We start from the raw sequence: 24,802 nt of genomic DNA on the forward strand, positions 1-24,802 counted from the left end.
AATTCAGTTTTTTATTGAGTTGTCGACTTTGGTGTTCAAGGGAAATTTAAAAAAGTCACCAGCATCTCTACGTAAATGTGCCCATTTTTCTGTTGACTACGGAGCTTCACTCGTTGTGAGCGAAAATAAACAAAAAATTGTGTGAGTGCTTGGTATTTTTGCTTAAGCGTAATGGCGAGGTTGCTATGCCATATTAGAATTTTTATAGTAACACAAGGCGAATTAAGTAAAGGTGGTGTTGGGAAACCACCACTGTTTTTTCTTTCACCGTGTCCATGTAGCTGGCAGCTCAAAATGAATCAAGGCGAATTCACTATTTGTTTTCTAGTTTCCCAATACGTTGCTTTGACAATCAAATGTACAGAGCATTGTTGTTGGTCTATTGCCACCACCTATAATGAATGCGCCTTGGTAACACACATTTCGACACAAAAAATAGTAAATAATATCTTTGATACTTTTCAATAACAAATATTTGTAATATATTTCGTAGCTATATTAATGCTTTTTATTGAAACATATCTGAGGTTTTGCGTCATTTTTTAGCCTTTTTGGTACGATTTTCTATGAGATTTCATAATTTGTAATGAAATCAAGGGATCTCAGCTGAGGGCATTTTTTGAAAACCAGCTGATAGTGTTTTTACTTATGGATCTGTACAATGTGCTACCCTCTTCGTGGATCATCTGTGCAATTTTCGATAATTGAAAACAAAATTGTCTACATATTTTTTTTTAATTCACTCCATTTCGATTTGACATTCCTGTATTCTCTTTTTTGTTTATATGCAAGGGAATCTATTAAAGGTGGTGCCGGCAAATCAGCTGATTTTTTTTCCTTTCGCCGTGTCCATGTGGCTGTCAACCCGGAATGAAGCAAGGCAATTCATTCTTTGTTTTCTACTTTGACAATACTTTTCTTTGACAATCAAACGTACAAAACATTTTTGTTGGTCTACTGCCACCACCTTTAATTAATGTGCCTTGTTTATATGGCATTTGATTTTTTCTTCCCATTGAACAATCTCCACAGGGTTGCATTGGGAATCTGACTCAATTTAAACGAAATTTAGTATTAATTACACAATTTATTATTTTTTTATTTAGTTCTTGTATGGTATATTGAGCTCAATTATAAAACTTTAACTACCTTGAAATTGAGTTCCCTAATACAGAGGCCTTCAGAATCGACATTTCTGATTCCCTTTATAAGCTGAAATCACTATTTCACATCGTTCATGAAATTGTGGAGTATTGCGACAATTGGTCTGCATATATGAAAAGGACAGCCGAAGGGCAGCGAAAAGGTTTTAAAATATAAATCATAAAGAATATGTGCCCTTCGGAGTTGGCTTACAACTGTTGGTCCCTCCATTTGTGGAATAACACTAAGACGCACACCACAAAGAGGAAGAGGAGCTGGATCAAATATCCAAAACGGGTGTAAGCGCCAATTTTGTATATATTTATATGTAATCAACACTCTCAACTAATATTTAATATTAAAAAATACATAAATAAAAATTGTTCACAAAAAAATGTCTTTATAACCTTGAAATCGCATAACTGCATGTAATTTTCAGATTATTACAAATATTTAACCAGCAATAAACTTAAAAAATGCAAAAAATCATTTTATATATCAGAAATTACAACATTTTTTCTTCGAACTTAGTAATATAATGAGTCTAAATAAAATACGATTTAAAATATATTTAATTTTTGCCGTTGAAAACCTTTTGTTCATGTTTTTGCAGCACTCTGCAGCACTTTTGCTTTAGTGGCTTGGCAGCACTTGCAGTCATATGAGATCCACAAGACCCACGCAATTGGATTTTATTCGATTAAATTTTTGCGGCTTTGTTTTGACTGCGTCTCTGCATCTATGCATTTTATTTAGCCAACGATGGCTTCAAACGGTGAGGTATTGTACCAAATGGATTCGAAACCGAAGCGCAAATCAAATATTAACCATAAGCCTGCGAAAGAAATGAAAGGAGACGATAGTGACAGCGATAGCAGCAAAATGGATACTTTTCAACAGCAGGTATACCAACAAAGTTACAGGTCACGAAAATATGCTCACCTACCATTAATTGCAGGCTTTAGAAATACGTAAACCAGGACCAGACTTTGATCCAACTGCCACACCAAAAGATGGTGATGAATACCTCATGCACATGTTTTACGAACGTAAAAAATGTCCAGTTGTGATGGTAAGAGAGCCGAAAAACTGTGAAAAGAATAGAACAGCAGCAACGGTTGTAGAAAATCCGAAGGACGAAGAAGTTAGTACTCGAATGGCAAATACTTTTCATTTCATTTAGTATCATAAACCATGTTTTAGGAACCACAAAAATCGTTTCCATACGCCGGTATGCAGCCCACAAAAGAGTGGAAAGATTATCAATTAACTGATTTTGAGGCCAAACGTGAGAAAATTGTGTTTCTACGCTTGGAATTGCACAGACAAAAATATGATCAGTCTTTGGAGCCTCCGTTAATTAGTGACCCAGTCGCTTGGCGCAAATTCTGTCAAGAAAATTCACCAGACTTAAAAATTATATTGCGTTTCAGCCAGCGAACTTTGGAACAACTATTAGAACTCATTTGCGATTGGCTGCGGGGTGATGAAGAAACCAAAGTTCTGGAAGAAACAATAGCAGATAGAACAGATGAACCAATACCTTCAACATCAAATGCGGCCAGCAATATTAATTTAAACGAAACTTCATTAGATCTGGTTGGTGCCGACGCATGGATGGGTACTTGGTTGTATGCCGCATTGGCGTGCCTACACATACCGATTGAACCCGAAGTGCATAGCACCTTACGCGACATAGCACGCATTTGCATACAACTGCGGGGGCGAGTACCAGAAACAGCTGTAAAAAATGCAGTGCCTTATAACCTATTCATACTCCTAATTGCAAAGGCATTTGGGCAAATGGACTTTGCCGCATTTGTTTGACGGAAGAACCTAACTTTAATATAGCAATAACATAAGCAACAGTTATATACAAAACAAAAAACTCAACATAGAATGCAAAATCAACATTTCAGTTTTCATGTAAGCTAAATAAAAATTCTATTTCTTCGATATGATTTTGTTTATATTCAATACCCAATAACGGGCAATGTTGTTTGGATACTTTTGAATATTACGAGAACACTTTTCGGTAGGATTGGCAAATGCTGCATTGGCGCTGATGTTCGTCAGGTGTTGATATTGAGGAAACTGTACAAATTGATTGGCTACGACGGGAGGGACTGCTCAAACGCGTAATTTGACTCAGGTTATATGAACTATTGCTGAAAGTACTTTAATGGAAAAAAATTTTGAATGTTTATATTTTTTCTGAAAAATTAATTGTTTTTCTACCTTGAACCAGTTGACAGACGGCGTTCAAATTGTTTACATGTGTTTGCGTCCATTTCGAATGACTTCGTGGCATGAAAGCATGGAGCAGCAGAATTTTCTTTTGTAAACCTTGAAAGAAATTTATTATAAATTTAATAAAGCCATATCTATATGTAACTCTGCATTATTTCAAACAAATATTTATAACGCACCCACTGCCACAACTTGTTTTAGTATGACAAACAGGCCTTTGGTATCGTCTCTCTTCCAAATACCTGAAGCAAGTTTCAGCGGCTGAGTTTGGCTGTAGACTGTGACGATTCGGAGCACGTGCGGCTTCAAACTCTAGTTTACATAAACTTAAATTGTTCGAGCCATTTTTATTAGTATATCGATTACACTCCTCAGAACGCGGCAAACGATCCTGCACACCTACTCGTGCACTTAGTTCCACTTTAGGTGCAATAATACCCTGAAATATATTACGATCATTTAAAAAAAAATTAAAATTAATTATATTTATTTTATTACCGGAAATGCTGGAGTCGCCTTCATCAATAGCTGCACATCTATATTGTGTTCACACGTCAATTTGGGCGTATCCGCATGCATTATATCGGCCAGTTTGCCCAAGAAGTAGGCCATACGCCGTCCATTCTGCCATAGCGTTATCTCCACTTGTTCAGAGGTTAAAACGCGTTCCAAGTCACTTAGCGAGCCCACAGATTTAAAGTAGCCATCCATAGTGAATTTGTCATGACACAGCAACGGAAAACGTGGCTCCATTGCACCGGTACGAAAAAAATAGCCCAATGTTTTGATGGTGACTTCCAAATAACCATGCGTACAAAGCCAAACGCCAGGACAAGTAACCTAATGTGACATTAAATATTAAATATTCGTTTTGCATACGAACTTTTTAGCGGAGCTGTCATTTTGGGTACAGCAAATAATCCACTTACCGCATGTAATTGAAATTCTATTTTGACAAAAAATCGTTTCCCGAACATTTCAGACTTTTTTTTAATATTTAATTTTAAATATAACAATTAATAAATATAAATATTATTAAAGAGCGCCTGTTTTCGAAACAGCCAAAGCTACATACTATATGTAAATGCGTAGAAAAATGTTGTGTTCTCAACAACTTCAGCAGTTGGGGTAGCATACTCTGCCCCCCTTTGAACTTTACTTATGCACAAACATTTGTTTCATTTTTTGTTTTGCCGGCGAATTTCGATTGGAACTTGTTGGTAGTTAACTAGCGGTTGCTAACGGTGTGTGTTGATTGTAGTCTCAATAGCATTGTTGGTATATTTTGCTGATGTGAGAGTATGAATTGGGCAATGAGGTTATAATAGTAACAAACACTGCCGAAATAATTTTAGGGATTTCGTGAGTAAAAGGGACTGGGGAATTATAAAGAACTCTCATTGACGTGTCAGTCAAACGCAAGGATAATAGAAGTACTCAATTTGCCTTGAGTCAATCGGTAATTTAAATACTCGTAGCCGTTTTTCAAACTTTATTTCTACGTTAGATGTAAGAACGAGGTTATAATCATTGAGAAACTGCTACTGAATATACTTTAATCCGGCTTATTGTTGTTGTAACAGCATAAAACATACACCACAATTTTTCAAGAAATGCTGTTGATATGTTGCTCCTTGGCATATTTATGTATGTCCGGCACTAATTAACTAAATTATAATATGAATATCTTACATTAACGACCCGTGGTTTCTTTAGCTAAAATACTAAGCGCTAAAATCAAACTAGTTTTTAGCAAAACTTCACAAAATTTTGTCTGCAAATCTCACAACACACAAAATTATAGCACCACACTACAGAAACTAATACCTTCTTCAGCAATTCAGTTCCTCTGCCAAAAATAAGAGCGTGTCAGTGGCCACAATTTTCTTCTGCGACTAACCGCTACATGTGAAAACTGGAAATTATCACCAGCCATCGTATATATAATAAAAAACTACAAAGCAGCTACAAAAAGAGGTGTGGGCAATCGCACTGCGTCGAAGCCAGCCGAATTCCAAGCATAAGAAACTTTACCGCATGATAAGCTACATATGTAATATCGATTCAGAGTCTAGCAATAATCAACTGCTCTGCATTACAAGGTGGCGAATGGTCAGCAATTTAAGGGTGGACAAAATACTGGAGCATAGAATTGTTTGTGCACATTCAAAAGAGCATAACAAAGTTGTGGCGTTTATGCTGGCGATTTGAGGTCACGCGCCAAACATTCGACTAGACGCCAACCAGGTGTGCACTAAAGGATATGCGCAGACGCGCTTTATGGCAAAAGATGTGGTACACAAGAGACTCCGATGTCTAATTGCAGTTGTTAATTTTAGTATAGATTTACAGCAAAATTTCTTTAATTTTTCGTGTACAAAGACCACTTTTCACATGAAATAGCACGCAGCGGAAGCGCTTTTTATTGAACCGTGATATTATTTTCACACTTATTCATTAATTCGTACTAAATATATGTAGTTCATTCAATTTCCAGATACTCACTATTAATTAAAAAAAAATGTATTCTATGTAATTTCTAAGCTATTGCTTATACAATTTAATTGTTTACAGTGCTTATTCGTTAAACAGCATAACTGTAAAATGTAAACTGAAAATTTCAACCAAAGGCACTAACTGCTACAAATAAAGAAATTTTCTAATGGGTAGGTTATAAATATATAAATATACTGACGACGCTGCTCAGTTGTAATTCGTTTAATTAAAAAATGTACTTAACTGAAATGAAAGAAGTGTTTACATTTTTTTAACTTAGAAATTCTAAAATAAAAATGCAATGCAATATTTACATGATTACAAATGAATAGCAGAATGATTATTAAATAGTCGCGCAGATGCAGCCCTGGGCCGACTTTCACGAATCTTAAATATAAGCGAAATCTTGCCACGCAAAATACGATCAAATGCTAGGCACTTAATAGCAGCCCATCTAAATGAAAATAGCGAATAATTTCTAATAAAACAGTGGTAAAAAGCATACTGTAATTTAGTGGAGCCGACTTGATGTGAGTCGAATAATGTTAACTTAGCTAGGTAACTGCAATTAAAAAACAAACAAAAAAACGATGCTAACTAAAATACGAGTGGCCGATGTTGTCAAAGCCACCGAATTATAGTTTCATTATATCCCATTCTTCGTCTAAGTAATAGCGTATGGGCGTATCATGTAAGCGCTCGCCAAACACTTCATGCAGCACGTCCAGCACACGTTCTTGAATAAACTCCACTTGTTCTTTGGGACAGTAATCATCCTCGGCCGAGCATGCCATTGTAATTAGCACCGGTGGCACTGGCAAATTTTGTATAACATTCTTAAATTTTGCGAAATATTGTTCTAACTCTGGCGGTGTACTGACATGATGTGGCAGACCATTGTGGTCTGTAGTGCTACCCGCATCATAGATGAGCAACCAATCGATCTCACTGTCCGGGTAGTATTGGTGCATTGATATCATGAGATTTTGAATGCGTATTAAAGTCTCTTGCGTAATTATACTGGGCTCATCTGGTGGTGGAAGACCATCCAATGATCTTACGTTCTCCAAATGCTCAAATATGTCTTTAAGCATTTCCAGCTGCAATTGGCGACGCTCGTTAGTCTCGTCCAAATCTTTAGAATCTGATTCAAAGTAGAAAATATGGTTGAGTTGTTCGTAACAATTTGCTTCTCTATAGACATCTATAAATGGATTAGAGGTGCTAAAGAAATCCAAATCGATGTCCAAAACAAAATTTGGTGCATCTGTGGCTTTTATAAATTGCGCTGTATCAATTGGCGCGTCTTCAGTAGCAGTGTCTACGTTAATAACTTGTAGTTCCATGTCACGAACATTTTCTAATTCTTTCTTATCACAATAGTTACCCTCGGATACAAAGTAATCGAGTTGTAAATCCACTTTTATTCTTTGTAATTTTTGTCCAATTTTGAAGTTGTATTTACCTACAGGCATTTGTTGACACCAAGAGTTCTTCAGCCACACAATACGATTAAAGTGACCTTAAAAAATTGGAAAGTTTATATCTGTCACTCTATATTATAAGTTAAAGTCATTGATACCTGCATAACAAGTTGGCATTAACCAATTTTCAATGCTAAGATCGTTTAACATAGTTTCCTTATCGAAGGAAGCACTGGCGGGAATATGGCGCGATATGACCATGTCAGGATGTGAATCGAAATGTACTATGATATTATTTGACATTGGCAAGTGACGCGTAGCCAAGCAACGGTATATAAATTCCAACACATCATTGTGATAATCGACTATAAAAATGGGAATACGTCGGAACTTTCGCGGGAATGGACTCGTTGGAGTTGTCTCCTTCAACAAAAAATTGTTAGTTTGCAAATTATGTCGATTCCCTTCTGAAATGGAACCGGCCACTGACGTCGTGGAAACATTTTCTAAGGTATTTTCATCCTCTTCTTCAGTATCTTTTCGCTTTGTACCTTCTAATTGCTCTCTTAGACGCTTTGTTGGTGGTGGTTCCTCCGTATCCGCGTCCGCGTTATTCATAAACGACATTTTAATACAAGCCTCGTTCTTCACCGCGCTTGCAACTATTTTACTTATCACTTTTCCCGTTGGCTCGTTAACACTTGTCCCCGCCACTTTTCCAGACGAAACTTCAGACAAACCATAACCAGGTACTACTGTTTCTACTGTGATTTTCCCTATTGTGGAGGAGGCACTTTGTTCAGCGGCATTTCCTTCCATTTCTTTTACTAATTTTCTAATTATTTGCTTCGCAAAAATTCTTTTTTTGGTTTCCTTTTCACAAACTTGCCTCAAGAGTGCTTTGAACTCAACTTTCTCTGCTTATTTCTTTTTGAATACGAAAAGCAGAAAATTAGGAAGGTGTTGACTATTGAAAAACAATGAGCGTATCTGCCTCTTCTTTGCATTCCAACAGACCCATTCACAATTTTAAGAGGAGTTGCATATTTTAATGAGCTCATAAATCGACATTTTTTTACACTAGAAATCTTATATTAATTTAATTTATTTAAATTAAAGGTAGGCGCATTTAACTTCAGTTACATATTTTATTACTTTGGTTGATGATGCTAAAATTGCAAACCTCTTGTTGCTACCTGTTTAATGTGCCTTGGTTCTTGGATTCTTTGCAGTTCTTCAGTGCGTATTTAACTAAGTACAGTTTCTGAGCCAATTTTTTCCCTGTGATATGAGAAGAATTTTCAAGTCACAAACACTAATCTTCTGAATTTCCTCAACTACAAACCATATTATGAGTTTCAACACTTTGTGAAAGGTTTTCCAATTTTTCAAATCGCTTTGGGTAAAAATCTACAACAAGAGTAGCATTTCCTTCTAATGGAACATAAGTAAATAAAACTTGAATGGTATATATCAGTGCCATAAGAATGTGGCAACTCTGTCATTAGCTGTAGCAACTCCGTCATTTAACCGCAGGGCGTCGCCGCGAGAGCTTTAAAGAAATTTTTTCTGGCCGGCGTTTTTATAAGCCGCTTATCTAACGCAATAAATGCAAAAAAACCGTGAAGTATTATATTTGGGGAAATCATTTTGATTTATATATGTATACGCTAACGTTTTCAGCTATTGTTCTTTAACCTAAAATTGTAGAACTGAGAAAGTTGCCTAAAAGCAGGCGGATAGATATCTCGGCAACTTAAATTCAATCTCGTTTTTTGAACTTACCGTTAAATTATTATTTAATAGCTGCAGTGCTGCAGACTAAAATAAAGGAAACTATCGCAATGAGTACTTGAACATTTTTCGTTTTTGCCTTTTCAATAATAAAAACAAATACACAAAACAAACAAAAGGAAAAACTTTACTCTTCTTTGAAGAGGAGTCAGTTCTTTCGAAACTAAAATGCCCTCAAGCAGATGTTCTCGGCCAATTAATTATATATGTACATATATATATATATATATATATATATATATATATATAAGTACATATGGAGCGGTTGGGTATCGAGGGCCGCTCTCTCGACAATGTGGGCAGCTCTGACTAAGCTTCAGCGCATAGCATGGGGTGATGCGAACCTGCCCTACAAATGCGATGGCGGTGATGCTCCAGTTAACACCACTTCATATAATTATACAGCAACTAGCCAAGCATACCCTGTTGAATATTTGTAGAGAAGGTTTCGGTAAAGGAAACGTGATGTCAACCAAGAACATGGAATCTCTGAGTCTGCAGCTCCCACTTGTCCAGCTACCCAAAGAAGATATCACCAAAGTCATAAAATTTGAAAAAAAGTTCAGATTTAAACTGGACGATAAAATAAACTGGAGTACAATTGCACTTGAAAGCAAACTCCAAGAGTGCACCCTGCACAGATTGTACACCAGAAGGCATAGGCGTTGTTTAAATGGTCCCAGAACATAGCGTTCTGTGCCGAGGGTAGTATTCCAAGCATCTTCCAAGGGGAGGTATATGCCATCAGTAGTATGTGCAGAAATCAACTTAGACAGGAATCTCCAGAATAAACGAATTGTCATTCTGAGCGACAGTCAGACAACAGCAAACATTACGTCATAGATAGATGGAAAAAAATTAACTTATGGTAAATGGTTTGGCGTGCTCCACCTTCTCTGCTGAAAAGTACTTGGCTTACTTAGGTGTTTCTAACTGCCATCAGCTAACCAGGAAGAAAGTACGTGGGTTTCGCGGACATTTTCAGATTTAAATGTATAGATTCCTCAGCATTTTAACTCTTACGAGCATATCAACCATCCAGTCAAAGGCAATGAGCGAAGCACATTCCCTTCATACCATAATTCATAACACATTTGATGTTTGCTCTTCAACAAAGACCCGCTTACAACCGCATTTTATGTACAGACGCTGCAGACTCTAGTTGGCCCTTAATCCGAAGTGGCACCTAAGGGGTTTCTTATAATCATTTCTGGCTACTTCCATAAAATAACAGCCAACAACTTACTTTACCGCCAATATTAGTTGAGGTAAAATAACGGCCTCCTGTTCTCTGCTCAGTAAAGTTGTAGTAAACGAAATACTTGTAGCAAATTTCAGTTGAATTAAATTGTAGCCTCCTACGCTGCCTACCCCAATAGAACCACGTCATCTTATTGGAATCGTAATGTGATTTGCATGCTTAACGCCCGCGTTTGATAACACAAAACGTTTTGACAACGGTGACCAAGTGTGTGTGCAGGCATATGAACATGAACACGTTGGCACACAGTTGATGCAGATGGGAGGCATCCGCCAAGCACTCGCAGTGGATACTTACTCAACGCATTTTTTGGAAATTTCAGAGGTAGTGACGTCAGTAACGGTAATATTAAGCTGATTACAAAACGTATTTAAAGACGTACTAGGAAGCATGTGTATGTTTATATCTATGTATATATATTCATAATATGGAAATAAGTGACGTTGCCTAAGTGCTTAGCCGCCCCTCTGAGTGCTGCTGATAATCCAATTTTATTGTGACGTAGCACGCTTTTGGCAAGATTATTTATAAATGCGCGTATAATTGCGCATCTCATTACATCCCTGCAGGGACTTAAATGGTTCGCTTGTACCAAGGCGCATTTATTAAAGGTGATGGCATGAGACCAACAACAATGTTTTGTACGTTTGATTGTCACAGCAAGGTATTGGCGAAGTAGGAAAAAAAACTGAATTCCCCTTATTTTATTCTGTACTGACAGCTACATGGGCACGGCGAAAGAGAAAAAAAAAACAAATCAGCTGATTTCCCAACACCACCTTTAAAAGTGATCTTTAAGGGGTTATATACAGTTAGAATTTTCAAAAAATCGATTTATTTATTTTATTTCATTAACGTGCATATTCTTAAATACACAGAAAATTTAATATCGTCCCGGGGAATATTTTCGATGTTGCACGCAAATTTGAAAAGGCGTTTCAGACTAAGAATCAGTGCTTTTCAAACTTTAAACTCGTTTTTCTCAAAATGGTGTTTTCAAAGTTGGTGACCAACATTACTCGAAAACGGCTAAACCGATTAGTCTCAAATTTTAACACGAGCTTCTTGAATATATATTTTTAGTAATTAATCGAAGATTAATTCGGCCGCCGTAGCCGAATAGGTTGGTGCGTGATTACAATTCGGAATTCACTGAGAGGTCGTTGGTTCGAATCTCGGTGAAAGCAAAATTAATAAAAACATTTTTCTAATAGCGGTCGCCCCTCGGCAGGCAATGGCAAACCTCCGAGTGTATTTCCGCCATGAAAAAGCTCCTCATAAAAATATCTGCCGTTCGAAGTCGGCTTGAAACTGTAGGTCCCTCCATTTGTGGAACAACATCAAGACGCACACCACAAATAGGAGGAGGAGCTCGGCCAAACACCTAACAGAAGTGTACGCGCCAATTATTTTTTTGTTTTTTTTAATCGAAGATTTTTTCTCACCGTCAAATATTTTCTTTTGTTATGAACAATTTAAGGACGAAATTTTGGTAAAAAATCGATTTTCTTTTTGAGAAACCGCCATTTTATCAAAAAAATTTATTTTGCTTATTCCTTCGATTAATTACCAGATTTAACATTACTTTGACGAAATCTGTTTGGTTTTTTAATTTCAGAGGATCCAGTTCAGAGATATAGTGGTCACCGCAAAACGTGTTTTCTGAGAGGAGCTCCCCGAGATCAGCTGTAGCTCCTTTCCAAATACATATTTTAACTAATAGTAAGTCTTAAAATACAGTTAAAAGATAACATAATATGTGTACGAATGCCTAGGTCAATAAATTTAAAAGTTTTCTCAGAAAAAGTTCTGGAAAATTCGATTTTTTCGGCCTTCTAATCGGATATAAACACTTAATAGATTCGCCGTGGCTTATACTGAATTCAAAGCCATTATGAACCCTTATATTTTACTAATAAATACCTGGGGAATTTTACGTGGAGATGTTAGACGATAAAAAAGGTTATCTGTGAGAAAGAAATTTGTAATCTTTGCAATAATCAATGTAGGAGCATTGGGCAGACAAAAAATTATTTGTTTTTATTTATATTTTCCGAAATTATTACACCGTGTGAAAAAATCAACTTGATTTTGTTATCCAGGAAAAATTTGATATGAACGTGAGACTATAGATTTTATGTAGTAATGCTCAGTTTCTCATTTTCTAATCAATTAAATTTTATAAAAGATTCAATTTTGCAAAAAAATATTTTAAATATCATACTTATATAAAAATATATTGAAGTTCCGCAGGTCTCACGAGGCATCTGAAGCTCTTCGTCCCCGATGGGTGGTGGCTGGACTGCGATGACGGTATTTGGCGGTCGAGAGCAAAGGAAGGTGGTAGGAGACTCCCGATCTATGCCCCTTAATATCTGTCTGTAAACTATCCGATCGAGTAGTTGCAGTCGTGTTAGGTCCTGGACCTCGTCAGTATAGTCGAAGAGATGCCTTCTGACTAGGATGAGTCTCAGCCCCCATCAAGTGCCTGTAGCGGTGGTTTCTTCGATAGCAACCTAACATATCAGGAATTGCTTTCTGAGTACCTTACTGTACTGGTGTTATGAGGATGCTTATTGGTTTTATGTCAACTAAGGCCTATACATAGTAGTCCAGGGGATTAAGGTCTGAAGAGTTTGACGGTCATAAGTTCGGTGTTATGTGGTAAAGGAAATTTTCAACCATCCAATCTTGTGCCGCCATCGCTTTGTGTGTGAAGGAGCAGAGTCTTGCTGAAAGATGTATGGGCTGTCACCGCGTACAGCTATCACAATTCAGGGTTTCACTACTGTCTCAGGAACCATGATATATGCAGCAGAATTCACTCGAAATCCTTCGAAGAAAGAAGTTTGGTGGCATGTCCTTTGTTGCTCACAACACCTAAAACCATAACAGTAGCAGGAAACTTCGTGCGCATGAAAACAGGAACCTCTGTAGGATTCTGCCATTTAGGATTCTGGCCATTTCTGGTCTTTTAGTCCTTTGATCTTTGTCAAAATTTTTTCTCGTCAGATAAAAACCATAACATCTTAAGCGCTTTAGGATGTTTAATTCTGTTTAGAAGGCGTTTTGATCAGATAACTCGCTGTTCTCTTGGTTGCTCCGACATAAGAGAAAGAAGGTCTATCTTCTGCGCTTAACGTAAGATTTATACCGAAGATGTTCATGGACAACTCGACGTATAAGACCCTCAGAAACATTAAGCTCCTTCGCAAAGGCGCTCATTGATTTTGAAGAGTTTTCCCGTACGAGTATGATCGCTTGCTCTTGTTGAATAAATTATGTAGGTCGAACTGTATCAGAACGTTTCTCGTGTTTTTACGTTTTGCTATCAGATTCTGCATCGCTGCTTGATGCTTCCAACTCACGGCGAACCTTATAAACGAATCAACGAGCACACTTAAGAAAATTAGAGGTTTCTGAATCGGTGTGATTTGCATATAAAGCCTCGATAACTGCAAGTCAATTCATTTCTTGAATTAAGCTGAGTCCTCCAGGTCTTATCTAAAAAAGTGTAAAGGGAAAATGTCTACTAGCGTATGCACCCTGTATTAAAATTGTTTTTCCTTGTTCACTCCTCTCGACAGCATAGGGCCTCGACAAGACTCTTCTATCGTACACGGTTCTGTGCTGTTGTTTTTGCACCGTCCCATGAGATGTCGGCATCTGCTAGTTCGCGCAGCATCGACCTTCTCCAAGAGCTTTTTAATTCACCGGGACCTCGGCTTCCTTGCGGTTTCCAGTCCAGTGCCATTCTCGTGATGCTATCTGGTGGTTTTCTCAATATGTGACCTTTCCATCGCCACTTACTGCGTTTGCTTTGCCACAGAATGGGTTCCTCGTTCGTTAATCTCCACAGTGCGTCATTACTGATGGTGTTTGGCCAGAATATTCTGTAGATGATGCGGAGGCATTTGTTGATGAAGGATTGTAGTCTCTGTGTGATGGTGTTACAGACCAGCCATGTTTCGCTTCCGTGCAACGGAACGAACTTCACGCATGAGCCGAATATTCATACTGTATGTATTCGCCCGAATGCCGTCCTTGCTTTGTTTAGCCTGCAGTTGGATCCTTCATCTGCTCCACCATCTGCCGTGATGATGCAGCCGAGGTAGCAGAAGCTTTCGGCGAATTCCACCGGGCATCCATCAACCAATATCTGCCTTGCGTTATTGTGATTAACTCTCATAGCCTTGGTCGTGTCGATGTATAAAAAAACATATATAGAAATTTATAGCGTTTTTTTTTTTCTCGAAATCAGGGCTTTGAACTTAGGCGCTTATTGCTTGAACCAAAAGCTGTATTAAAAATATTTGGCGAACCGTTTATAGCTGCCTAATTATTTTTGCGATTTTTACGAGTAATTAATTTTAATTTGTCTATAGAATATTCTTATTATCGAAGCGTGCGAATACATGTAGATATGTTAGTTTACAAAATGATTTGGAGGCATCTATTGTTAATATTAACTGTGCAGCTCGGATTTAGTCTGCATACAAATCGTTCAATATCTATGATTAAATTTACAAATCTCAAATGTACGACGCTTGATAAGCCTTTTGTAGATTTTCGTTATTGCAAACTCAAGGCACTGGTTCGAAATAATGTTTCGCTCTCTTTGCGCGCTGATCTATTTCAAGTGCCGCTGACTAATGTGACTGTGAGTTGAAACAAAATTGTAGTTTATTGTAGATGGATTTGAATTCCGTCTTGTGCTGCAAAAATCGCTGGCTTTTTTAATCTTTTTTGAATGGCATTTAGTGTTTGCCTTCAAAGGCGAAATCAAATCTGAAAGAAGATTAATTTTTTGTCTCTTCAACAGGTACATTTGGAATTTTTTAAGAAGTATAACGGTTTTCGACCCTTCTTTTTAAATATAACAACGAACTTTTGTGATTTTCTTCGTCATAAGAAACGCATAAAAATGTTGGATATCTTGTTTGAGTTGTTAGAATCATATTCAAATATTAATCACAGCTGTCCTTTCGCTGTAAGTTTATGTAACCTGTTAAATCGCGTACCATTCTTACTTAATTGGATATTATTGATTATTTCAGCATGACCTTATCGTGGACCAGATGATTTTGTAACCGAAGCATTTTCATTTGCTGCCACTGCCTGCGGGAGAATATCTCCTAAAGATTTTCGTTGCTGCTTACAACGATTGGAAAGCGATTGTGAGCCTGTACGTTCTAGTTTTGGAATAAATTGGCTTAAAAATTAAATGTAAAATAAGAAGTTAAATTAGCTGATATGTGGAAGAAATAAGTTTGGACGAAACCGCACTTTATATCCACAGCACACATTTTAACTTCAAATAAATATGATTTATGTAGTTCATATCAAGCAATTTTTAAAATTATTCAGAAAAAAAACTAACAAAAAAGAGGTTGTCTGTAAAGTCGGTTTACTGACGATAGTTTAACGTGATAACGTCATAAGAAAATACTGATTGAATGGTTGCATTTTTCAAAAGAAAATTTTAATTTTATTTGTTTGATAGATATTTTGTATGGATATAGAGAATGAGTCAACATTAACATAACATAATATATTTTAACATAACATAACATAACATAACATAACATAACATACCATAACATAACATAACATAACATAACATGCTGTTCAAGCAAGGTAACGACGCATGAGCAAGGTAACGACGCATTTTTTGATGCGTGCAGCCGGCTACATAGAATTATAAGACGTTATCACGTCAAAAAATAATAATAACATTAAAACAACAGGTATTATTAACAAACTTGGTTTTATTTTAAATTCTTCAAGTAAATCAAATTAATAATAATCAATAAGAAGGCATATGCAAATACAAATACGTGAATTTATATATGTACATATGCGCATATACATACATATATACGCTCACTTAAGTAGGAGAGAGCAAGATGTCGAACGTTGCCGTTCGTTTGCTTTGTTTGCTTTGTCGTTCGTTCCGCGCTTTCGCTTGCAGTTCATTCAAGGTAACGGCAATGAGCAAGGTAACGGCAATGAGCAAGGTAACACTAATGAGCAAGGTAACGACACATTTTTTCGTGCGTGCAGCCTGTTAAATCGAATTATAAGACGTTATCACGTCAAAAAGGTAGTATTTAATTATTTTACTATTATATTTTATTCAATTCAAAGTAAAAAATGTGTGAAAATAATACAAAATTAAGAATCAATTTACTTTTGCTCGATATGGCCACCTTTCGTGTTGACTATGGCCTTGAGATGGCCCAGAAACGAATCGCAAGCTGCCAGAATGTGACTTGCAGGTATTTTTGCCCACTCGCGGACAATGGTTTTTTTCAGCTCCTCCAGACTGGTGAATCTTTTAGTTCGGACGTCGCTCTCCAAAATTGCCCAAAGAGAATAATCCATCGGATTCGCGTCTGATGAATTTGAGAGCCATTGTGTGAACGTGATGAAGTTCGGAACGTTGTTTTTTAGCCATATTTGGTTCACTCGAGCTTTGTGAGACGGTGCCGAGTCCTGTTGAATCGTCCATGGTCTGCCAACAAAATGTTTGTCTTCCCACGGCTTCAAAGCAACCTCCAGAATACTTTCCCGATAATATTGACGCCAGGCTCGATGAAAACGATTGGAGAGCGTCCATTTGCGGTTGCAGCGGCTCAAACCATTACCAGTTGCGGGTGCTGCCTCCTGGTGGCCAATCTATGACTCAAATTCTCGTATGAACGGTCGGTCAAATAAATCCGTGCATCAGCTGAAGTTGGTTACACTTCGAGTGCCGGACCCTTTAGTTTGATATGATTTTTATACAAAATGAGTACGAGTTTTTGATAAGCTTGCAATTATTAGAGTCTCCTAAGTAAATTTTAAACCGGTGTGTATCTGTAATTATAGAAATTTGGCATTTCTGGCAATCTTCCACATTATATGAAAGGGTGGCGTGGTTATTAAAATGAAGGGTCTTTCAAAAGATGCTTTTAGATGTTATTTTAAAATAAAACTTGTAAAAATTTAGATTCTTTCAGGTTTCACTTTTTTTCAAATAACAATTATTTTTGATTTTAAATATCCACGATAAGCACGTCTATAAGTAAAAACCGTTAAACAGTCGACAGCAGCAATATTCTCAACTATACGTCCAGGTTTTCGTCAGCCAGTCCTGAACCAGTTTCTGGAAACTTGAAATTTTTTCACCAGCCTTGAGTTGTTGAGTCATTCAGCTGATTATTTTTTCGAAACAAATTGCGAATTTGCGATTTGTTGTTCTTACCCCGTGGACAGAATTGCAGCGGTTAGCGGGTAACGAATTTCTTGCCGTCGGTTATTTTTACGGCGACAAAATAATTAGATTCATTTCTCCGACGGATTGAAGACACAGGGTTGCTTTTCTGATTACCCGCGAAATGATCAATAATTTAGAAAGAATTTGTTTTTTTGTAACAATAAGCTTCAACTAGTTGCTTAACAAATATAGTAAACGAAAAGATTTCATTACAAAATAAATTTTAGTGTAACCACAAAATGTGAGCTGAAAAACGGCCACAAGGTGCGTCCTGGAGGAAAGAAAATATAAAAAAAGTAAGAATAATTTACTTTTTTTTTAATTAAATAAACCGATTTACTTTATTCTAGATAGAATATATATAAATATGTATAAAATACCCTTTTTGGGTGTTTGGCCGAGCTCCTCCTCCTATTTGTGGCGTGCGTCTTGATGTTGTTCCACAAATGGAGGGACCTACAGTTTCAAGCCGACTCCGAATGGCAGATATTTTTTATGAGGAGCTTTTTCATGGCAGAAATACACTCGGAGGTTTGCCATTGCCTGCCGAGGGGCGACCGCTATTAGAAAAAAAAACGTTTTCTGAATTTTGGTGTTTCACCGAGATTCGAACCGACGTTCTCTCTCTGAACTCTGAATGGTAGTCATGCACCAACCCATTCGGCCACGGCGGCCGCCTAGATATAATATGACTGATAAATCAGGCAATGAGCGTGACCTAAAAACTTTTCGTTGGCTGGGAAGCTCCTCAGCATGAAGTATCTTTTGTTCTTCTAGCCTTAAAAAAATATTCTCCTTCATTGCCAAATACATTCTTCTCGAAAAAATAAAAAAATTAAATATTCAAATATATTTCTTTGTTGTGCTACAAGTTAGGGGGCCACCAGTTTTATGCCACTTCAAACTGGCAGTTGTTGTTTTGAGAAGCTTTTTCATGACAAAAATGTACATTTAATTCACTTTTTACACGAATTTATTTTAACGCGAGTTAAAAAGAAAACAAATCTTTTTTTAGACGAATTGTTTTCTTTTAAGACGATTTTCAACATTTTATGAATTTCACTTAAATCTTACAGAGCGAATGAGAATTTTAGACGCATATACGTAACGTTTAAATAAGTCTCAGGAAAAGTCTCTGAGACTCGGTAGATTTTGCTCTCGCCGTTTAAGGGGCCGAAAAAAAGCGAAGGCCAGAATTTTTTCTGGGAAAACTTTTAAATTTATTCATCTAAAAATTTGCCATCATTTAACTGTATTTTAAGACTTAGAATTAGTAAAAATATTTATTTGGAAAGGAGCTACAGCTGATCTCCGGGAGCCCCTCTCAAAAACGACGTTTTACGGTGACCACTATATCTCTGAACTGGATCCTCTGAAATTTATAAGCCAAACAGATTTCGCTAAAGTAATATTAAATCTAGCAATTAAGGCGGCAGATACCAGCAAACGGCCATATTTTCCCTGATTTTCATTAAAATTATTTAAAATGAAGAAATCAATATATTTTTTTCAAAATTGGCATACAGTTTATTTATACATTAAAATATTATAATATAAAAATTGTTTATGTGATAACGTCTTATAATTCGATGTAGCCGGCTGCACACACCAAAAAATGCGGCGTTACCTTGCTTGAACTGCAAGCGAGAGCGCGGAACGAATCACAAAGAGGCACAATCGGCCCCCGCGTTCGGCAGCGTTCGACATCTGGCTCTCTCCTACTTGAGTGAGCATATATATATGTATATATGTATATGCGCATATGTATATAAATTCACATATTTGTATTTGCATATGCCTTCTTCCTGTGTGCATGGTAATGAACCATTTCTCTGTTGAGAATAGGACGATGATAGGAAAAGTAACAAATAAAAGGGAGTGTTTCGAGTGTAATGTGTCTTGAGAAAGTCAAATCGATGATGGTGCCTCTTAGTGTTGTTGACTTATAAACGTCTGATGCACAATCGAAATTGAACATATCTTTCATGAATCTGATAAATGTTTCGTAATTCTTCACGTTTGTGTAAATGTAACTTGATCAATTCCATTTACCTCCTTCTCTATATCCATACAAAATATCTTTCAAACAAATAAAATTAAAATTTTCTTTTGAAAAATGCAACCATTCCATCAGTATCTTCTTATGACGTTGTCACGTTAAACTATCGTCAGTAAACCGACTTTACAGACAATCTCTTTTTTTATTTTAATCATTTAAAATGGCGGATGTACACTCAATTCTTCCAGGAAGGTCGCAGCGGGGTTTCTCAATCGGCGGGCATTGTAACATCGGTGTCAGTGACCTGAATACAAAAAACCAAAAGTGTTTTTGTTTATTAATGTCATAATTTCTATATGAATTTAAAAAAAATGGAAAAAAAATTCGCGGAATAAAATGCGAATTTTCATACTATTTAGGCATCGAAAAAATTATTTTTTCGAAAAATTGTAAATTCACATAGAAAGTAATATCATAAAAAAGATGTGTGCAAAATTTCAGGGAGATCGGTCAATAACTTTTCGAGTTGTCGTGGACGCCTATTCGAAAAATATACATAGTTTTGAGAAAAAACGCGTCTAAAGTCGGCAAAGTAACTATATCTCTCCCAGCGCTCGAACGTAAAGAATAGAATCGTCACGTTTGACGATCTACATATAATATAAGAAATATTCAATCTGCGTTCTAAAATTTTTTTGATATAATCTTAAAGGATTATATTAACATTTTATGAAACATTTTTTTTTTTCGAAATTTTACAGGTATCTGTAACCCCTTAACCGAAAGAATGAGCAAAATAAATTTTGTTGAAGCACTGAATGCCCTAGTAGCCAGTGTGCTAGTTAAGTTAGGGTTATATTGTATATGTCTCCTATAAATAATAATAATATTGGGTAGTCGAAAAAGTCTTTTCGTATTTCGTCAATAGATGTCGTTGGAGTCATCTATCTCCAGTGCTACCTCCCTCCAATCACATTGTGTCATATCATATGGTGTTAGAAAGGTGACATTTTAAGCTTCATTTAACCAAAAAAAAAATTAAATTCGAAGAAGTTGAAAAAAAGTTATAGCTGTTCAAAAATGAGTGAAAATAATGAAGAAATTCGCTATATTTTGAAATTTTTGTATAAAAAAGGGAAGAATGCCACGCAAGCCACCAATGAAATTTGTGAAGTTTACGGAGATAATGCTGTATCAGTTCGTTTAGCACATCAACGGTTCGCTCGCTTCCGTTCTGGAAATTTCGATGTGAAAGATGCACCTCGCTCCGGTCGACCTATCGTTGAAACAGTCGATGAAATGATGGAAAAGATTGACCAGGACAGTCACATAAGCTACCATGGCATCGCCAAGGTACTAAACATTCATCATCAAACGGTTTTCAACCATTTAAAAAAGGCTGGTTAAAAAAGAATCTCAATGTTTGGGTACCACATGAATTGTCTGTGAAAAATTTAATGGACCGAATTAACATCTGCGATTCTTTGCTGAAACGAAATTAAATCGAACCATTTCTGAAGCGAATGGTAACAGGAGACGAAAAGTGGATCAAATACGACAATAATATGCGAAAAAGATCATGGTACAAGGGTGGTGAAGCTCAACAAATGGTCGCAAAGCCAGGATTGTCGCCTCGAAAGCTTATGCTGTGTGTTTGGTGGGATTGGAAAGGAATCATTCACTATGAGCTGCTCCAGCCTGCTCGAACGATTGATTCTACACTTTACTGTCAACAACTGATGAGATTGAAGCAAGCAATCGAAAAAAAACGGCCAGAACTGATCAGCAGAAAGGGCGTCGTCTTCCATCAGTACAACGCTAGGCCACACACATCTTTGATGACTCGGCAAAAACTGGGAGAGCTTGGTTGGGAAGTTTTGATGCATCCACCATATAGCCCTGACCTTGCACCGCACTACCATTTCTTTCGGCCTTAATGGAGTAAAGTTGGCTTCAAGAGAAGCCTGTGAAAATTACTTGCCGCAGTTTTTCGCCGAGAAACCACAAAAGTTTTACACTGCTGGAATAATGTCTCTAGAAGACAAATGGCCAAAGGTGGTCGACCAAAATGGTACATATTTGGTTTAATAAAGTTCGTTATAAATATAAAAAAAAATGAGTTGAAGTTTGATTAGAAATACGAAAAGACTTTTTCGTCTACCCAATATTAAAATTTTTTGACCAAATAGCGGTTTCTAAAACAAAAATTATCGGTGAGAAAAAATCTTCGATAATTATTAAAAAAAAAATATATTTAAGGAGCTCGTGTTAAAATTTGTGACTAATCGGTTTAGTCGTTTTCGAGTAATGTTGGTCACCGACTTTGAAAACACCATTTGGAGAAAAACGGGTTTAAAGTTTGAAAAGTACTTTGAAAGCACTCTGAAGCGTCTTTTCAAATTTGCGTGTAACTTCGAAAATATTCACCAGAACGATATTAAATTTTTTGTGTGTTTTCTTAAATATATGTACATTAATAAACGTCAATAAAAAAAAAGATTTCTGTATATAACCCCTTTAGAATTAATTTCTTGTAATAAATTTAATGAAGTAAAATGTGTAAGCACGAAATAAATTCTTAAGGGAACTCTAAAAAGAATTTAATATTGTTTTCACCTAATTCTCTATTTACACGCATTTTTTTACACGATTTTTTTTGAACGTATCTATCATTGCTTAAATAGCAAGCAGCTGCCTCTACCCAGGTGATCCTCTTCCTTGCCAATTCTCGACATTAAACACTTTTTCAGTTAGAATTTGCAGGTACCACTAAAACTGAAAAATGACATTTCATCTCTCAATCGCTCATCATCTCTCTCAGCTATCTAAATTACCCCTTTTTTGCAAGTTTTTAGGTGCGCGAGCACACCATACCCTTGTATTTTGTTAATTTCTTTTTTCGTTTGTTGAGAATTAATAAAAACGTTCAGCTTATCGAACAGGTATTGGGAATAGTCTAGGCAGAGCTTCTTATTTACTTTATTTTACTTTCGCACACAATTGCTTCCCATTTATTACTTTTTTGTCACATTTTTCTCAGGTGGCCACATTGTGCTGCAACACGTCTGCTTTTGGCTTTGTCACGCAGTTGATGTCGCTGTTTGCATTCGAATTCCGCTCAATTATCAACGTGAGGCGTCGTTAATTGACTTGTGCACTATTAGTTAACTTATATGACTCTTTATTAGAAGGCAGAGATGTTCAATGCTGCATGCAGACAGCGAAATGCAGCCGATAATAATAGAAAATTCTCCATGCGCCGACTTGAATACTAATTGAATATTACACAAAATTAGTTACATTTACTTACGCCCACACTTCCACGCCGACTAATATGCACTTTGGCGAATTCTAATATATTAGTTTCATGGAATCCAGCACAAATACTTCCGGTTGACTTCCTGTTTGGTTGGGCTTCTTCCTTCTAAGAAAACTATTTGCTGTTACTTACCGGGAATAATAAACCTACTTACTACATAGGTAAAGGCAGAAATTAATCATGGAGTTTGAATCATAAATGGCGCTCTGCTGAAGTAATTTTATGACTAAATGCTTGAGTTTATATGTACTTATTTACATACATACATTCTACCCATTCTAAAAAAGGGCTCACTATGTTGTTTTGTAATATATGCACATACATATAAATATAATTAAGAAGTTTGTCTCTGATTGTGAAATTAGCTGGTTTTTAGCACGCATATGACCAAAACCCAAACAGACCAACATCTTTGTCGATCTGCCTCTGGATTTCTTCGGGTTAAATTTCAAAATGGAAGAACGAAGTTCGTTACGAGGTTAGAGGTAGTCAGAATTTTCAAAAAATTAAATTTTTTTACATTTTCTTAAAGTATAATATCTTAAGAATATGGAGTGAAAATTTGAAGTGAATCCGACAAATACTTTTCGAGTTATTCAACAATTAACATAGGGCGCTCGGGTACTCCGGAGCGTTCGAATGTAAGTAGCTAGCTATGCGCTTTTCTCAAAACTATGTTTTTTGAACTGGTGATCACTGTAACTTAAAAACCGCTTAGTCGATTTCAATAAATCGTATACTGCTTTTGAAAGCATAAAAAACTCGTGCATGATCGAGGGATTTTTTTCCAAAAATTTCGATTTGTTTTCTAAATTAATTGTTGGTTTTTTTTCGAAAATCTTAAAAATATTTCCTGAGGCCGTCATATTGTTAATTTTGAAAAAAAAATGCTTCAATCAGTCACAAGATTATCTATTAATAAAACTAATTTCTCTTGTCCGATTGATTTTAGATGAATCTCCAAGGACTTGTGATGATCACCGCAAGAGACTTCTGGAGAAACGGGCTCAAGTCGAAGCATGATGTATTAATGCTATGTTTTTATTTTTGTAAAATAAAGCAATTGACTAGCGAAATAAATTATTGAAAATCATAATTTTTTCGGGCCTCTGACTACCCCTAACCCTTTAAGACTTGCAGAAGCAAATGAAGGGCTCTTCAGGATATTATTATGTCATTTTTATTGTGTCGAGTTGGCGTCGAAATTTCTAAAAGTCGCGAATGAATTTTGTGAATATCTTCACTTCGCAAAAGAGAGAAATAAAAATATTGATGCCAGTTTGCAATTAAATTTAAATAATAAAATAAACCCTTGGCGCAATAGAGGAGGTGGCAAGCAGCGCTCAACGCAGACGCCAATACCCGAACGGCATCACCGTCCGGGCAACGCTTGATATACGAAACGCCTACGATGGATAGACACTATAGGCACTACGAGAAAGTTTTCGAATGCATGCATACCTGCTAAGAATTCTCCAGAGCTACCTGAGCGAGCGTGAACTGCTGTACGACATTCCAGATGGTCAGAACAAAAGCGATAACGTCCGGCGCAGCTCAAGGATCTATTCTCGGCCCCGATCTCTGGAATCTGAGCTACGACGAGATATTGAGCATAGAAATGCCAGAAGATACATATCTAGTGGGATACGCGGACAATATAGCGGCGGTCATACCAACTCGGAACACTGAGGACGCTAGAAGGAAGCTGAACCAAGTTATGATAAGGACGCAAATATGGCTTGAGGACCACGGCCTGGAACTCGCCAAACATAAAACCGAAGTCATCCTTATGGCAAGAAGTCGCATGCCGTTCGAGGTCAGCATGCACCCAAAAAGTAGTGAAATACCTGCAAGCTTA

General features: G+C 36.7%; 3 protein-coding genes and 1 pseudogene across 4 annotated transcripts; 2 read left to right on the plus strand and 2 right to left on the minus strand.

Annotated features, from left to right (window-relative positions):
• Positions 1 to 1,818: 1,818 nt before the first annotated feature.
• Positions 1,819 to 3,099, plus strand: LOC129240672 (protein Gemin2). Its single transcript, XM_054876601.1, has 3 exons — positions 1,819 to 2,046; positions 2,102 to 2,287; positions 2,347 to 3,099. The coding sequence occupies exons 1-3, from the start codon at positions 1,906 to 1,908 to the stop codon at positions 2,968 to 2,970; spliced, it is 951 nt and encodes a 316-aa protein (XP_054732576.1). The 5' UTR covers positions 1,819 to 1,905; the 3' UTR covers positions 2,971 to 3,099.
• Positions 3,057 to 6,050, minus strand: LOC129240673 (uncharacterized). 2 transcript variants are annotated; one of them, XM_054876603.1, is made up of 5 exons: positions 5,221 to 6,050; positions 3,892 to 4,233; positions 3,573 to 3,832; positions 3,382 to 3,489; positions 3,057 to 3,320 (listed from the first exon to the last, which is right to left on the minus strand). In XM_054876603.1, the coding sequence occupies exons 2-5, from the start codon at positions 4,144 to 4,146 to the stop codon at positions 3,161 to 3,163; spliced, it is 783 nt and encodes a 260-aa protein (XP_054732578.1). In that variant the 5' UTR covers positions 4,147 to 4,233; positions 5,221 to 6,050; the 3' UTR covers positions 3,057 to 3,160. The 2 variants fall into 2 exon arrangements, with proteins under 2 accessions (XP_054732578.1, XP_054732577.1); XM_054876602.1 differs by lacking the exon at positions 5,221 to 6,050 and adding an exon at positions 4,469 to 5,207.
• Positions 6,051 to 6,080: 30 nt separating this feature from the next.
• LOC129240674 (UPF0489 protein C5orf22 homolog) lies at positions 6,081 to 8,280 on the minus strand. Its single transcript, XM_054876605.1, has 2 exons — positions 7,472 to 8,280; positions 6,081 to 7,411 (listed from the first exon to the last, which is right to left on the minus strand). The coding sequence occupies exons 1-2, from the start codon at positions 8,130 to 8,132 to the stop codon at positions 6,525 to 6,527; spliced, it is 1,548 nt and encodes a 515-aa protein (XP_054732580.1). The 5' UTR covers positions 8,133 to 8,280; the 3' UTR covers positions 6,081 to 6,524.
• Positions 8,281 to 14,806: 6,526 nt separating this feature from the next.
• On the plus strand, positions 14,807 to 15,575 carry LOC129242261 (uncharacterized; annotated as a pseudogene).
• Positions 15,576 to 24,802: the final 9,227 nt, after the last annotated feature.

Source organism: Anastrepha obliqua, chromosome 3 (genome assembly GCF_027943255.1).
Source record: "Anastrepha obliqua isolate idAnaObli1 chromosome 3, idAnaObli1_1.0, whole genome shotgun sequence".
Classification (NCBI taxonomy): Eukaryota; Metazoa; Arthropoda; class Insecta; order Diptera; family Tephritidae; genus Anastrepha; species Anastrepha obliqua.